The following is a 14,182-nucleotide window of genomic DNA, read 5'->3' as shown; positions in this document are numbered from 1 at the left end:
CACAGGAGAATTCTATCAAACATTTAGAGAAGAGGTAATGACTATCCTTCTAAAACTTTCATAAAATTGCAGATGAAGGAACACTTCCAAACTCTTTCTACGAGGCCACCATCACCCTGATACCAAAACCAGACAAAGACAACACAAAAAAGAAAACTACAGGCCAATATCACTGATGAACATAGATGTAAAAATCCTCAACAAAATTTTAGCAAACAGAATTCAGCAACACATCAAAAAGCTCATACATCATGATCAAGTTGGGTTTACTCCAGGAATGCAAGGATTCTTCAATATAAACAAATCAATCAATGTGATACACAATGTGAAATCAGTACGAAAGATAAAAACCATACGGTCATCTCAACAGATACAGAAAAAGCCTTTGACAAAGCTCAGCACCCATTATGAGTAAAACTCTTCAAAAAACGGGCATAGAAGGAAACTACCTCAACACAGTAAAGCCATGTATGATAAGCCTACAGCAAACATTGATCTCAATGGTGAAAGACTGAAAGCATTCCCCCTAAGATCAGGAACAAGACAAGGGTGCCCACTTTCTCCACTGTTGTTTAACATAGTTCTGAAAGTCCTAGCTAGAGCAATCAGAGAAGAAAAAGAAATACAAGGAATCCAGATCAGAAAAGAAGAAGTAAAGCTCTCACTGTTTGCAGATGACATGATACTGTACATAGTAAACCCTAAAGGTAGTATCAGAAATTTACTCGAGCTAATCAGTAATTTAGCAAAGTTGCAGAATACAAAATCAATACACAGAAATTGCTTATATTTCTATATACTAACAATGAAAAATGAGAAAGAGAAATTAAGGAATCAATCCCATTCACCATTGCAAGAAAGAGAATTAAATATTTAGGAATAAACTTACCTAAGGGGACAAAAGAACTGTACACAGAAAATTATAAGACACTAATGAAAGAAATCAAAGATGACATAAACAGATAGAGAGATATTCCATGTTCCTGGGTAGGAAGAATCAATATTATAAAAATGATTATACTACCAAATACAATCTACAGATTGAATGCGATCCCATCAATGGCATTTTTCACAGAACTAGAACAAAAAATTTCACAATTCATATAGAAACACAAAAGACCCAAATAGTCAAAGCTGTCTCAAGAATGGAACTGGAGGAAGCAAGCTTCCTGACTTCAGATTATACTACAAAGCTACAGTCATCAAGACAGTATGGCACTGGCACAAAAACAGAAATGTAGACCAATGGAAAAAGAAAGCCCAGAAATAAACCCATGCACCTATGGGTACCTTATTTTTGACAAAGGAGACAAGAATATACAATGGAGCAAAGACAGCCTCTTCAATAAGTGGTGCTGGGAAAACTGGACACCTACACGTCAAAGAATGAAATTAGAACACTTCCTAACACCATACACAAAGATAAACTCAAAATGGATTCAAGACATAAACGTAAAACCAGAAACTAAAAAACTCTTAGAGGAAAACATAGGCAGAACACTCAATGACATAAATCAAGCAAGATCCTCTATGACCAACCTCCTAAAGTAATGGAAATAAAAACAACAGTAAACAAGTGGGACCCGATTAAACTTAAAAGCTTTTGCACAGCAGAGGAAACTATAAGCCAGATGAAAAGACAGCCCTCAGAATGGGAGACAATAATAGCAAATGAAACAACTGACAAAGGGTTAATTTCCAAAATACACAAGTAGCACATACACCTCAATGCCAGAAAAACAAACAACCCAATCAAAAAGCGGGAAAAAGACCTAAACAGACATTTCTCCAAAGAAGACACACAGATGGCTAACACACACGTGAAAAGATGCTCAACACTGCTCATTATTAGAGAAATGCAAATCAAAACCACAATGAGATATAACCTCACACTGGTCAGAATGGCCATCATCAAAAAGTCTACATACAATAAATGCTGGAGAAGGTGTGGAGAAAAGGGAATGCTCTTGCACTGTTGGTGGGAATGTAAACTGATACAGCCACTATGGAAGATGGTATGGAGATTCCTTAAAAAACTAGGAATAAAACCACCATATGACCCAGCAATCCCACTGCTAGGTATATACCCTGAGGAAGTCAGGGTTGAAAAGGACACATGTATCCCATTGTTCATTGCAGCACTATTTACAACACTAGAACATGGAAGCAACCTAGAAGCCCACTGACAGATGAATGGATAATGAAGTTGTGGTGCATATACACAATAGAATATTACTCAGCCACCAAAAGGAACGCATTCGAGTCAGTTCTGATGAGGTGGATGAACCTAGAACCTATTATACAGAGTGAAGTGAGTCAAAAAGAGAAAGATAAACATCATATTCTAATGCATATATACAAAATCTAGAAAAATGGTACTGAATAATTTACAGGGCAGCAATGGAGAAACAGACATAGAAAACAGACTTATGGACATGGGAAGAGGGGAGGAGAGAGTGAGATGTATGGAAAGAGTAACATGGAAACTTACATTACCATATGTAAAATAGATAGCCAATGGGAATTTGCTGTATAACTCAGGAAACTCAAACAGAGGCTCTGTATCAATGTAGAGGGGTGGGATGGGGCAGGAGATGATAGGGAGGTTCAAAAGGGAGGAGATAATGTGTACCTATGGTTGATTCATGTTGAGGTTTGACAGAAAACAATAAAATTCGGCAAAGCAATTATCATTCAATAAAAAGATAAATTAAAAAAGAAAATTAAAAAAAAAAAAAGATGGATTAGGGATGGGGGGTGGGGCACAATGGTTGCCAGAGAAACCAGTCCAGATGAAAGACTACTAAAGCTTCAATTAAGGCAAGAGTACAGTGGAGATGTGGCAGCAGGAATAAATGTTACAGGTAGGAAGGGGCTCACAGACATGATGAAGTTTGATTCCCAGGCAGCTTGGAAAGGGGCCCAGGGATTAGGCATAGGACACAGATGGGCAAACGAGAGGGTGGAGGATAAAATCTGGGTTGGGTTGATAGTTGTATAGTGGTTCTACTCATTGAGAGGAGGAACAGGTTTAGGGAGGGAAGAAAAGTAGGTTCTGTTTCAGACATATTGAGTCTGAGATACCTATGAAACTGCTGGTTCTAACGTACAGGTGAGTAAAGTCAGGAGCCCAAAGGGGATGAATGTCTAGGCAGGGTGAGAGAGAAATATCTTTAGGGGTCAAAGGTACAGGGAAAACAGAAAACAAGTGGGTATGTACAAGATTACTTGGAAAAAGTAAACAAAAACAAAAGACCAACAACAAAAGTTTCCAGGAGGACTGCCAGTGTTTACATGGTAGAGAATTTCAGACTGAGGCTGAGCAGTCATAAAAGTAGAAGCAGAACCCAGAGAAGGATGTCACGGAAACCATGGAGGCAGTGCTTTAACAAGGGCGAGGTGAACAGTGTCAGCAGACAGGTGCTGGGGTGATGAGCTAAGGATCAAAAAAACCTCCGCTGTTTTTGAGAAATTAGCTGGTTGGTCAATTTTTCACAAGGCCAGACTATAGGGTAAGGATTCTGGGGTTAAACCCTAACAGACTGGAGGGAGTATACATGGTGGCAAGGTTGCTGAATCTCCCTTTCACTCATGTTAGGATTGCTCTCTTATCCTAACACTGAAAAAGGTAATAGATGCGAGATAAGCAGTGCAAAGGTAGGAGGTTACAAAATAACCCAAAGGATGGCCAGCCCTAAAATGTGGACAAAATGAGTCTTTTGTGTGTAAGCTTTTATTTCTTGCTCCAAGAGATGACTGCCAACTTCCAATACCCCATGATCACCCATCAAACTTCTCTTTTTGAGATTCAAGCCAAATACCCCCATGGAGGCTTCACAGCCTCTCCCAGGTAGATTTGACTGGTTTTTCCCCCCTGTGCTCCCACTGCCCTCTCATCACATTTCAATTACAGTACTTATCTCAATGCTCCAATATTGTGGCTGATGTGTGAGCAGGAACTGTGTTCAATTCATGTGCATTATCAGCACTTCCGTGCTGGGACTATAGAAGGCATCTGATTAATGTTTACTGAGTGACTGAATATACTTAAACATTGAAGTGTTTTAAAAAACAACTAACTGGATTAAAAAATGGGCAGAAGACCTAAACAAATAATTCTCCAAAGAAGACATACAGATGGCCGATAGGCACATGAAAATATGCTTAATGTTGCTAATTATCAGAGAAATGCAAATCAAAACTATAGTGAGGTACTATCCCACACCAGTCAGAATAGTCATCACTAAAAAGCCCACCAACAATAAATGGGGGTGGAGGAAGGGGAACCCTCCTACATTGCTGGTGGGAATATAAATTGCACAACCACAATGTAAAACCTTATGGAGGGTCCTCAAAAAACTCAATACAGAACTGCCATGAAAAGAATAAAATAATATCACTTGTAGCAACATGGATGGACCTAGAAATTATCATACTATACGAAGCAAGAATGATTAAGACAAACACCGTATGGTATCATTTATAAGTGGAATCTAAAACACAACACAAATGAATTTATCTAAAAAACAGAAACAGACTCACAGACACAGGAGACAAACATCATCACCAGAGAGGAAAAGGGGAGAGGGATAAAGAAGGAATGTGGGCTTCCCTGTAGCTCAGACGGCAAAGATCTGCCTGCCATGCGGGAGACTCAGGTTTGATCCCCGGGTTGGGAAGATCCCCTGGAGAAGGGAATGGCTACCCACTCCAGTGTTCTTGCCTGGAGAATTCCACAGACAGAGGAGCCTGGCAGGCTACAGTCAGTGGGATGGCGAAGAGTCAGACACGACTGAGCGACTAACACTTTCACGGGATTAACAAACTACTATATGTAGAATACAACAAGGTCCTACTGCACAACACAGGAACTACATTTGATATCTTATGATAACCTAGAATGAAATATATATTTCATATGCATAACTAAATCTCTTTGTTGTATACCAGAAACTAACACACAACCCTGTAAATCAACTATACTTCAAATTTCTTTCAAAGCGCTTTCTATATACTCACACTCAGATATGTGTTCTTACATTCATGGAAAAGAAACTTCTGCTGACATTTACATGATCAGGAGTTACAGTTACATGATCAGGGGTATTACTCGGTTTGCCAAAATAACTATTATGATACAAGACTGTAGAATCTCTTTGATGAAACTGGAAATAAAACTAGTCTCCACTCAGTCACACAGTAATCATATTATTAAGCAATTACTCAATACCGCATGTTGGTATAGAAACATTATGGTCTTATTCCACTCATTTCTCCTTACTGAAGTCCATTTCCTCTATATTAAAGAGACCAACATATCAATATTATAATGATTTGGGGCCTTATGTAAGTTGAGTGTTTCAGCAGAAGTAGCAGAGAAGGGACCAGACCCTGGGACAGTACTGAGGCAGCTCTCACCATCAGAGTGCAGGAGGGAAGAACTGAGGCAGAGTGGGTGGGTGTCACATGGAAAGGGACAAAGCCAGCAGGTGCGCATCACAAGGACAGCAGAGCTCCAGGCACGAAAACTGGCTCACGTGGCAGCCTCGGCACCTGCATTAAACAGCTGCCGCAGAACATACGTGGGAAAGCTTCTAAGTCTTTTCTCTCGGATATTTTACCAGCAGACTGATGGATGGGTCATTAATTTAATACAATCGCCACATGAAAGCAAAGAGAATCATCACTTTTAGAAAAGTAATCAGAAAATCACACTTAACTACTATTCTGGTCACATATTGAATTCTGCACAGGCAACATCTCCTAACTCATCCATATTTATAGGCATTCTTCCAAGGGGCAGTCCATATCAACTATGACCCTCCTCATTTTTATAAATACAATGAGGCAAGTTCTAGCTATTAAGCAGTGACAGGTGTTCAGAGCCACAGACTGATTCAGAAATTTATAAATCTAAGTAGGAAGGGAGATAAAAATAAATAGGGAAAAGACAGACGTTTCTAATTCAAGAAGATATGTTTCTAACTGTTAGGCAATATAGTTAGGACAAGTCATTAGCCACTTACATCTGATTCCCAGTAATAAAGAAAGATTAGGCTCCTTGCCCTGAGCACGCTGATTAAGAATACTACACAATGCCTTCAAGTCAAGCAAACAATAGGACATTTCCTTGAACAGCTGATCAATCACACTCAAATCAAAGAGTGGCCTTTTGGAAAGAACGGTCTGCTGCCTGGACTGTTCTGCTTCCTGGCCCTGATCCAACAAAGAGCAGGTCTCTTCTGTTTGTCTTTGGTTCTGCATTGGATAAAGAAAACAAAAATCAGGCTGTCAGAACAGAGGAAAGGTACTCAAAAGCCATGAAGGTTGACATTCTCCCACCCAAGTCTATAAACAAAACAGTGAAGTCATATTACATGTACAGTAACCAAATTTAACTGCATACATGCAGTAAGAAAAATAAAAAGGGAGAGAAGAATTAAAATACTGGAAAGTGTTTCTCTGTGCCATCTAATGTCCGAGGGTAAATGTGAGAGACGAAACATAAATTCCAACAGACTCAGTTTCTAGGGAGTCTCCCAACGTCTCATATTGAAAGTACCTTGGTTGTTATGTAATTTGCTATGAGATTTATCCCCAGAATAGAAAGAACTGCAAAGAAAATTGAAACCTCATCCTGTACTTTTATTGTTAGCAGCAACAGTGATTTACCTAATCTGAAACTATTTTTTTGTACACTGAGAGAAAAGTATATATGTTACGGTGTTGATAGGAACCAAATTTTTCAGTGTAAGAGGAAAAGAAAAGTATAAAATCAAAGATGAAGAAAAAAGCCCAAGCAACTCTCAATTGTTAAATCTGAATTAGAAGTATCAGTATGAACTCATGATTTATTATGCTCAGAAAAAGCTACACTCACTTATCTCCCAAATTACCACCATTTATTCCTCATCCTGAAAATTACTAATTAAAGGTAAGTTTGACTAACTTTCCAGGTGGTACTGGAAATTTCAGAAAAGCCAAACAGCTTGGGTTAATGAGGAAAATACAGTTTTTTATAGAAGAATGCCAGCTAATAATTATAAAAGGAATGATATAAAAATTACTCTTTTAATTGTCTAATGAGTCAGATGATCATTGATGGATGTTAAAACCATCAAGGGAAAGGGTGCTGGCACACTGGATATTCACATACTTGCCTACATACCAACCCCACAGATCTGCTGATTGCAGAGGCTAGTGTTACAGTGGAAAGAATCAGTCTGTCACCACCTTAATCCAGTGAGACCGGTATTTGTGACACTTAGTGGGATAAGCAAACACATATAATTTGATGATGTGAAAAATACCTACAAAGTATTCATGCCAAAAAATGTTTGCAATGAGTCTAACATCCTTAGCTTTAACTTCCAGCTTACAAGAAATACAGGGGTAGAGAACAAGACAAATGACACCATGAGGAAGCAATCAGACAAATCCAGGTACAACAAATCTGAGTCTGTAAGACAAAAGGCCTGATTTTGTTAAGGAGAAGAAAAGAACTTTAGGTTTAAAAAGCAAAATGAAACACAACGCATGGTCTTGATTGATACTGGTTTTAACATTTGGGGAAGAAAGGTGGGAATTTTTGTAAGACAGGGATTACCAAACATCAAGGAAAAGTATTCTTATATGGTGGGACAGTGCTGAAATGGCACTGTCCCTAATTTTTGGAGATGTATTTCTAAGTATTTAGAGGAAAATGTCACGATGACAACTCAAAAACTAAAATAAGGACTTTTTACGTAACATGTCGTTAAACACAAGCCAAATATTAATATCTCATCTCATAATTAAATGAAGAAAAGTGATCTGTTCCATAGATGACATGTCTACATTTTACTTTCCTTAAGGATTGTCAAGGGTAACTTTGTTTATATTCAATTTATGCATCATTTCATGACTTGGGATCCAATCTCTCTGTAACAGCTGACTTGGCTGTAGTTAAGTGTATGAAATTGTTTCTAAGACAATACAAAACTAAAAGTTTGTCTTTTTATTATAATCTTATTAAGAAACCCAATGAATTAACTGGCACAACAAAATCAAGTCTTCAATTAAAAATGATTTACAACTATGTATAAAACAGGCATTTCCTGTAACTTCAATAGGTACTGAATCATCCTTGAAAGTAATCTGAATTTCTTCTACTCACATCAAGCAATGTTCTTAATCTCTGAAGGTTTCTTTCTTTCTTCTCCAGCTCTTCCATCATCTTTTGAGTAGTCAATTTTTCTTTGGAAAGTTTCCCTTGCATAGACTACAGTAAAGAGAATTTGAAAGCAAAGCATGTTAATACTTAAAGCATAATGCAATTAGGTAGGCAACCAGGAATACTGGCTCTGAACACTTTAGATGTCCTGACTTCCCCAATCCCTTGGAAAATGAGGCCTCCACTTCTCAACTTCTAGAGTAGATAGTTCTAAAGAGTGCGGGAGTGGGGAGGAAGGAAAAGTATCATCTTTACCAAGTAAGTTTTAATTCTTGGTAAAACATGTTAAATCTAAAGGTGCAGTCTGACGCTATATTACAAACAGTTTTCATTTTACTGATTCTCATTTATATACTGGGAGTGTATTAGCAAATCTATACTTAAACAACTGAGCAGGAAAAAATCCGCCTGCAATGCAGGAGACGTGGGTTTGATCCCTGGGTTGGGAAGATCCGCTGGAGGAGGAAATGACAACCCACTCCAGTATTCTTTCCTAAAAAATCCCAAGCACTGAGGAGCTTGGCAGGCTACAGTCCCTGGGGTGTCAGCGAGTCAGAAATGAGGGAGGTGACCATGCATGGCACAGCATACTTAAAAAACAAAACAAACCCTTTTTCTTATGATTAACAAGCTACAAGATGATAAGATCATAAGACTATCCCTGTTTTCCATTATTTGATACACAGGTAAACACCCCTCTTGGTGTATAGTATTCCAAGCAGTGAATATAATGTTGAATTCAAGCCAAAGGTCTATTATAGGGCTTAGATAAACTAATCTCTCTCTTAATTCCATTACAAAATTATAAATTAACCAGATATGACACTATTGTGAGAAAATCTTGAGTATATCCAAGCAGAATATAGGATATTTTAAGAGCTCTTGGGTTATTTCAGCTTATAAATCTGATTTTCAGCAACATATCACAGAAGAACTTGTTGAAAACCTTGTACTTATCAGTGACTTTTTTCTATCAACTTTTCTCCTTTTAAACCACAAAATCAATGAATATGACTAGAGATTTCTTTTTTTTTTCTCTTTAGGTCTGTATTTAGTCTCAACACTGAAAATACTTCAGAATGTTGACCACCTAATTAGCATACAACCTACTTTTCCCCCCTCACATTATCTCTGGGTGGAATAAGAGAGGATGGTAGTCACCAGTGGTGAGATGAGACTCTAAATATAAAACAGTTTTCTTAGTAACAGTATCTAACCTTTTTGGTTTTTAATTTCATTTGTCTGCTAAGCTCTGTAAAAATATTACATTCAATAACTCAAAAGTTGGATACAAATGAATCAAGCTCTATAACAAGTACATTTTATTTCAAGGAAAAACTTGTTTCATATTCTACAAAAATGAGTTCCACAGCACAAAGTCACATGGGCTATTTGAGAGCATATATTTTTGTGTACTGAAATTCCTTTGTAACTGCATTTGACTGAATCAAAATCCATTTGATTGAATGACATGTTTGGATTTATTTACCTAGCCAAACACTGATACTTACTGGCATGACAAGATTATTTGGCTGGAATCCAGAATTTATCCAAAATTTTCTTAAAGATTTATGACTTTATTTTATTAATATTGTAAAGAAAGGCACCACAAATAAACTACTCTAAATCTTATTTTAACAATGAAAACTGAACCCAAAAGAGGTATTTTCATATGGTGTAAAACAATTCTTTAAAAGACTACAGTTTTTTATTTTTATCATGTTGAATGTGACTGACTAGCTAATAAATCTGATTAATGTATTACCACATAAACCTAAATTTAAATCAGTGAAAGGAAAGGCAATCTTCTTCACCAGAATGAATCAGAAATGTTTGGCTCTAGTGCTGTTTGGCACCAGAAGGAAAATTGAATTTGGGAACAATATTAATATCAAGCTTAACATGTTGTGTTGGTTGTGTTCAAAGGCACTAGCCAAGTGGTCCTTTAACAGAGGAAAGAGTTCACAGATACACTTATTCTAATAAGACCAAATGCTGTACTACTTATAGGATAATATTAGGTGTGAACGCTATAGCTGCCTAACAGTTAACATTTCAGCTAAAAGATTACTTCTCTATTCCAAACTATATGAAAAAGCACATGTCTAAGAAAAAAGCAAGGGCAGGGGAATTTCAGCTAAGCTTAGAATTACTGAAGTTAAAAATAAATTAATTTTTAAATGTCTACAATTTCTCTTTAAATTTCTTGTTTAATAATGATTTAAGTCTAGTTACTAACCTAAACAGGTCTGTATCACAATCATTCTTGGAGTTGAATGTGGTTTTAAATTCATTTGTTATTAATATTTTGATTTAAATATCCAGAAATGCTAACCATTTTTCTCCCCCTAAATACAGATAGCCCAAATGAAGAAAAACCAAATGTGCCTTACTCAACGTATTCTACATACTTCACAAACCTAATTTAGGACAGAATAGTTTGAAAGAATCTTAGATTAGCAGTTTTGCTATACAAACACACAGAAGTAACCAACCTCACCTCACCCCATCCCACACACAAAAGAGCTTCACAAATACATTTCTTCATATAATCATTCATTTAGCAAAAATATATCCACATCAGTGAACAAAACAGTCAAAAACACTTGGTGTTTCTGGAACTTGTACTAGGAGGAAAAAGGCCAAAGAATATAAACATAATAAATATGTAAGTTATGTAGTATCACATGTTAGAATTTGCCCAGTGCTTTGGAGAACTGCATGTGGTGATGGGGGGGCGGGTGGGGAGTGGAATGCCAAATGCGAAAGAATAAGGGCCCATGGAAAGGATGGCATCTGAGCAAAGTCCTGAAGGAGGTGAGAGACTGTCCCACAGGTAACTAGAGAGCATGGTTCTGTCAGTGCAAAGGTTCTGAGGCAGATGGGTATCTCTTCTGTGTGAGAAATAGCAAAGAGAGCTAGGATGACAGAAAATAGTAAGAGATAAAGTCATAAAGCCTTCGAAATAAATTTATCAGGGGAAACAAAAAGGCATTTTATTCCTCTCAAGGAGCTAATAATGCCACCATATTGTAGAGTGTAATGTACTAAAAAATTTCACTTTAGGGACAAAATTGCCAAACTGCACTTCGAGGTAACTGAGTATAAGGTGCTTTCCACAGGAGATTAGTTTCCCAATGTGCTCCAGCTTAACTATTTTTCATTCCAGGAAAACCCCTTAAAACAATTCTCTCCCCTAAGGCTTATCTTAATACAAGGAACAAATCAGACTAACATTTTTTTTTCACTTTGAGGTAGCCAGGATTAATGCCCAAGGCACAAACTCTGAGGTCAGACAGACATGACGTAGAATGTCATCTGAGACTTTGGGCACACCTGTCAAAATCTCAGCAAATTCATGTATAAAAATATGCTCTTTCTTACTTTGTATGATTACTGTTGAGGTCTAGGGATAGTAAACATAAACCAGAAAGAACCGTTCCTATAACATATAATATCATCACTCAGAACCATCACTGACATCTCTTCATTTGGCAACAGAGGTTCCATTTCTCACTTTGCCCTAACTCTAGACAAATATTAAATCACTTTCCCTCATTCTTCCAAAATGATAAAAGAGAATTTTCAAAGTATTTTAAAACTAAGCAATAAATGATGAATATGCAAGCCCCATAAAAATCACATTTCTTAAGGTTTCTATTTAATAATAATTAAAGACAGTGTCCAGCTCAAATTCCTTTCTTAACTGTCATCTTGCTACCTGATATAACATTACAAACCATCTGCCTGAGAGTTCTGCTTTTACAATGATGACAGGGAGAGCTGCTCAGAACTAGTCCCCAAGGGAACTGGTGAAAAATCATTTAAGTGCATAAATCCTTTCCATGAGAACACTTTTTAATGTGTTAGAAAAAACAAGTAAACAAGTAAATCTTTTTACTTTGTATGTCCTCTGCCAAAAGATTATAATGGTAACATAAAATGGTAAGATTTCACTGGAATCAAATTTACATGGGTGAAATGTACTTCTGAGAAATAAATAGGAAGGAAGGTAGTAATGCCCAAAGAAGAACTCATTCACACTCAGACTGTAGTCAGGCTTACGGAAATGACGGGAAACATTCTACTGCAAAATGTCTTTTCTATTGTACACTGACAGAAGAAGAACCTTTTAAGAGGAGAAGCCTGTTTAGCTACACTGGTTTCATGGATAAAAGGAAAGCAGTATTTCTAAAGGATCAACTAGTAATCAAGGTATTCACGCCAGTTAACAGTATTACCTTGACAGCTGAACAAAACATCTGCGTTTTTATAGCACTGAATTCAATTTCAAAATTATTGTACCCTTTTACATGAAGTAAAACCTTTTCTATATTCAACAACAAATACATTATAATTGGTAGAAGACTGAGTTCTCCCCAAACTTCAAAGTTGTGAATCAATAAACTTGTCACTGACCTAAATCAGTATTTATTTGACTTCTGATACACAGCACCGAAGAATTGATGCTTTTGAACTGTGGTGTTGAAGAAGACTCTTGAGAGTCCCTTGGACTGCAAGGGGATCCAACAACAAGTCAATCGTAAAGGAAATCTGTCCTGAATATTCGTTGGAAGGACTGATGCTGAAGCTGAAACTCCAGTACCTTAGCCACCTGATGTGAAGAACTGACTCACTGGAAAAGACCCTGATGCTGGCAAAGACTGAAGGCAGGAGGAGAAGGGGACAACAGAGGAAGAGATGGTTGGATGGCATCACCGACTTGATGGAAAAACTCGGAGTTTGAGCAAGCTCCAGGAGTTGGGGATGGACAGGAAGGCCTGGCATGCTGCAGTCCATGGGGTCACAAAGAGTCAGACATGACTGAGGGACTGAACTGAACTGAACACATCTTATAGTATAGTAAAGTCACTCAGTCATGTCCGACTCTTTGTGACCCCACGGACTGCAGCCCACCAGGCTCCTCCGTCCATGGGATTCTCCAGGCAAGAACACTGGAGTCGGTTGCCGTTTCCTTCTCCAGGGGATCTTCCCGACCCAGGGATCAAGCCCAGACCTTCCCACGTTGCAGCCAGATGCTTAGCTGCCAGAATCACCAGGGAAGCCCTAAATTATGGTATGTGCTCATTATAAAATGTTTATTTAAAAAGAACAAAGTAGTTTTTAATTTACTGACATGAAATGATCAGTATATGTTATTAGATAAAAAAATGTACAGCACAAACAATATTTATTATATTATCTCACTATTTAAATACAAACATATAAAGAATTACATTTAAGTGAATGCATAGGAAAATGTCTACAAAGATACAATTCGGTTAACTAGTTATCTCTGGAGCGAAGAGTAGAACAGGATAGGGAGGATGACACTTTTATATTGCTTGGATTTTTAAATAACAAGAATGTCATTTTTAACTTAAAGGGAATAGTTAAAAAATGGAAAGAAACTATTAATATTATGTACTGGAAAGCTAAGAAAAACTAGTAACACAGAAGCATCTTATCTGACTTAAAGAAGGCTTCAACTACATAGATAACCATGTTAGAATTGACTTTCAGAGGATGCTAATGACTATTACATTTCTATGAATAATTACCATCAGTGAGTAACCTCACTCCAAACAATGACTTCACTGGCTCCTAATAAATCAAACTCAAAACAGATTATATATTAGGGCCCAATCCCTGGAAATGAATTTTATATCACCAAAAACTATTAAAGTTGATCAAAAGTAAAATAAATGTATGTTTCAAAGATGTTTTTTAGATGTTTAAATATTCCTTTGAAGGAATTTTTCTGCAGTATTCTTAAAAAATATATCCATGGGCCTAAGAACTCCTTTTTCTGCTAAATTTTCCTGTAGCAAGCATAGGCATTTTTCACTGCTTCAAGAACTTCAAAATCTTCTAGGATTTTCTATCTTGACAATATTTACTTCCAAGATAATATTCACCAATGCCTGTGAAAGTACCAGAATAAAGAAAGCCGAGAATAGGGCATAATCA

At 37.1% G+C, this 14,182-nt stretch overlaps 1 protein-coding gene across 3 annotated transcripts in view; it reads right to left on the bottom strand.

The window, feature by feature from the left end:
* The window catches only part of CEP85L (centrosomal protein 85 like), a 144,599-nt gene that overhangs the window by 8,449 nt on the left and 121,968 nt on the right, over positions 1-14,182 (bottom strand). Inside the window, exons 11-12 of one of the 3 annotated variants that reach the window (XR_009601598.1) lie at positions 8,156-8,260; positions 5,419-6,258 (exon numbers count right to left, since the gene is read on the bottom strand). Coding sequence is in view for 2 of the 3 variants with exons in the window: in XM_015097328.3 (XP_014952814.2) it covers positions 6,027-6,258; positions 8,156-8,260 (337 nt within the window). In the remaining variant the exon portion in view is untranslated. The remainder of the gene's footprint in view (positions 1-5,418; positions 6,259-8,155; positions 8,261-14,182) is intronic. The other 2 variants (XM_015097328.3, XM_027972343.3) reach the window with 2 other exon arrangements.

Source organism: Ovis aries, chromosome 8 (genome assembly GCF_016772045.2).
Source record: "Ovis aries strain OAR_USU_Benz2616 breed Rambouillet chromosome 8, ARS-UI_Ramb_v3.0, whole genome shotgun sequence".
NCBI lineage: Eukaryota > Metazoa > Chordata > Mammalia > Artiodactyla > Bovidae > Ovis > Ovis aries.
The sequence above is the reverse complement of the archived record's forward strand: the minus strand, read 5'-3'. Positions and strand labels throughout refer to the sequence as shown.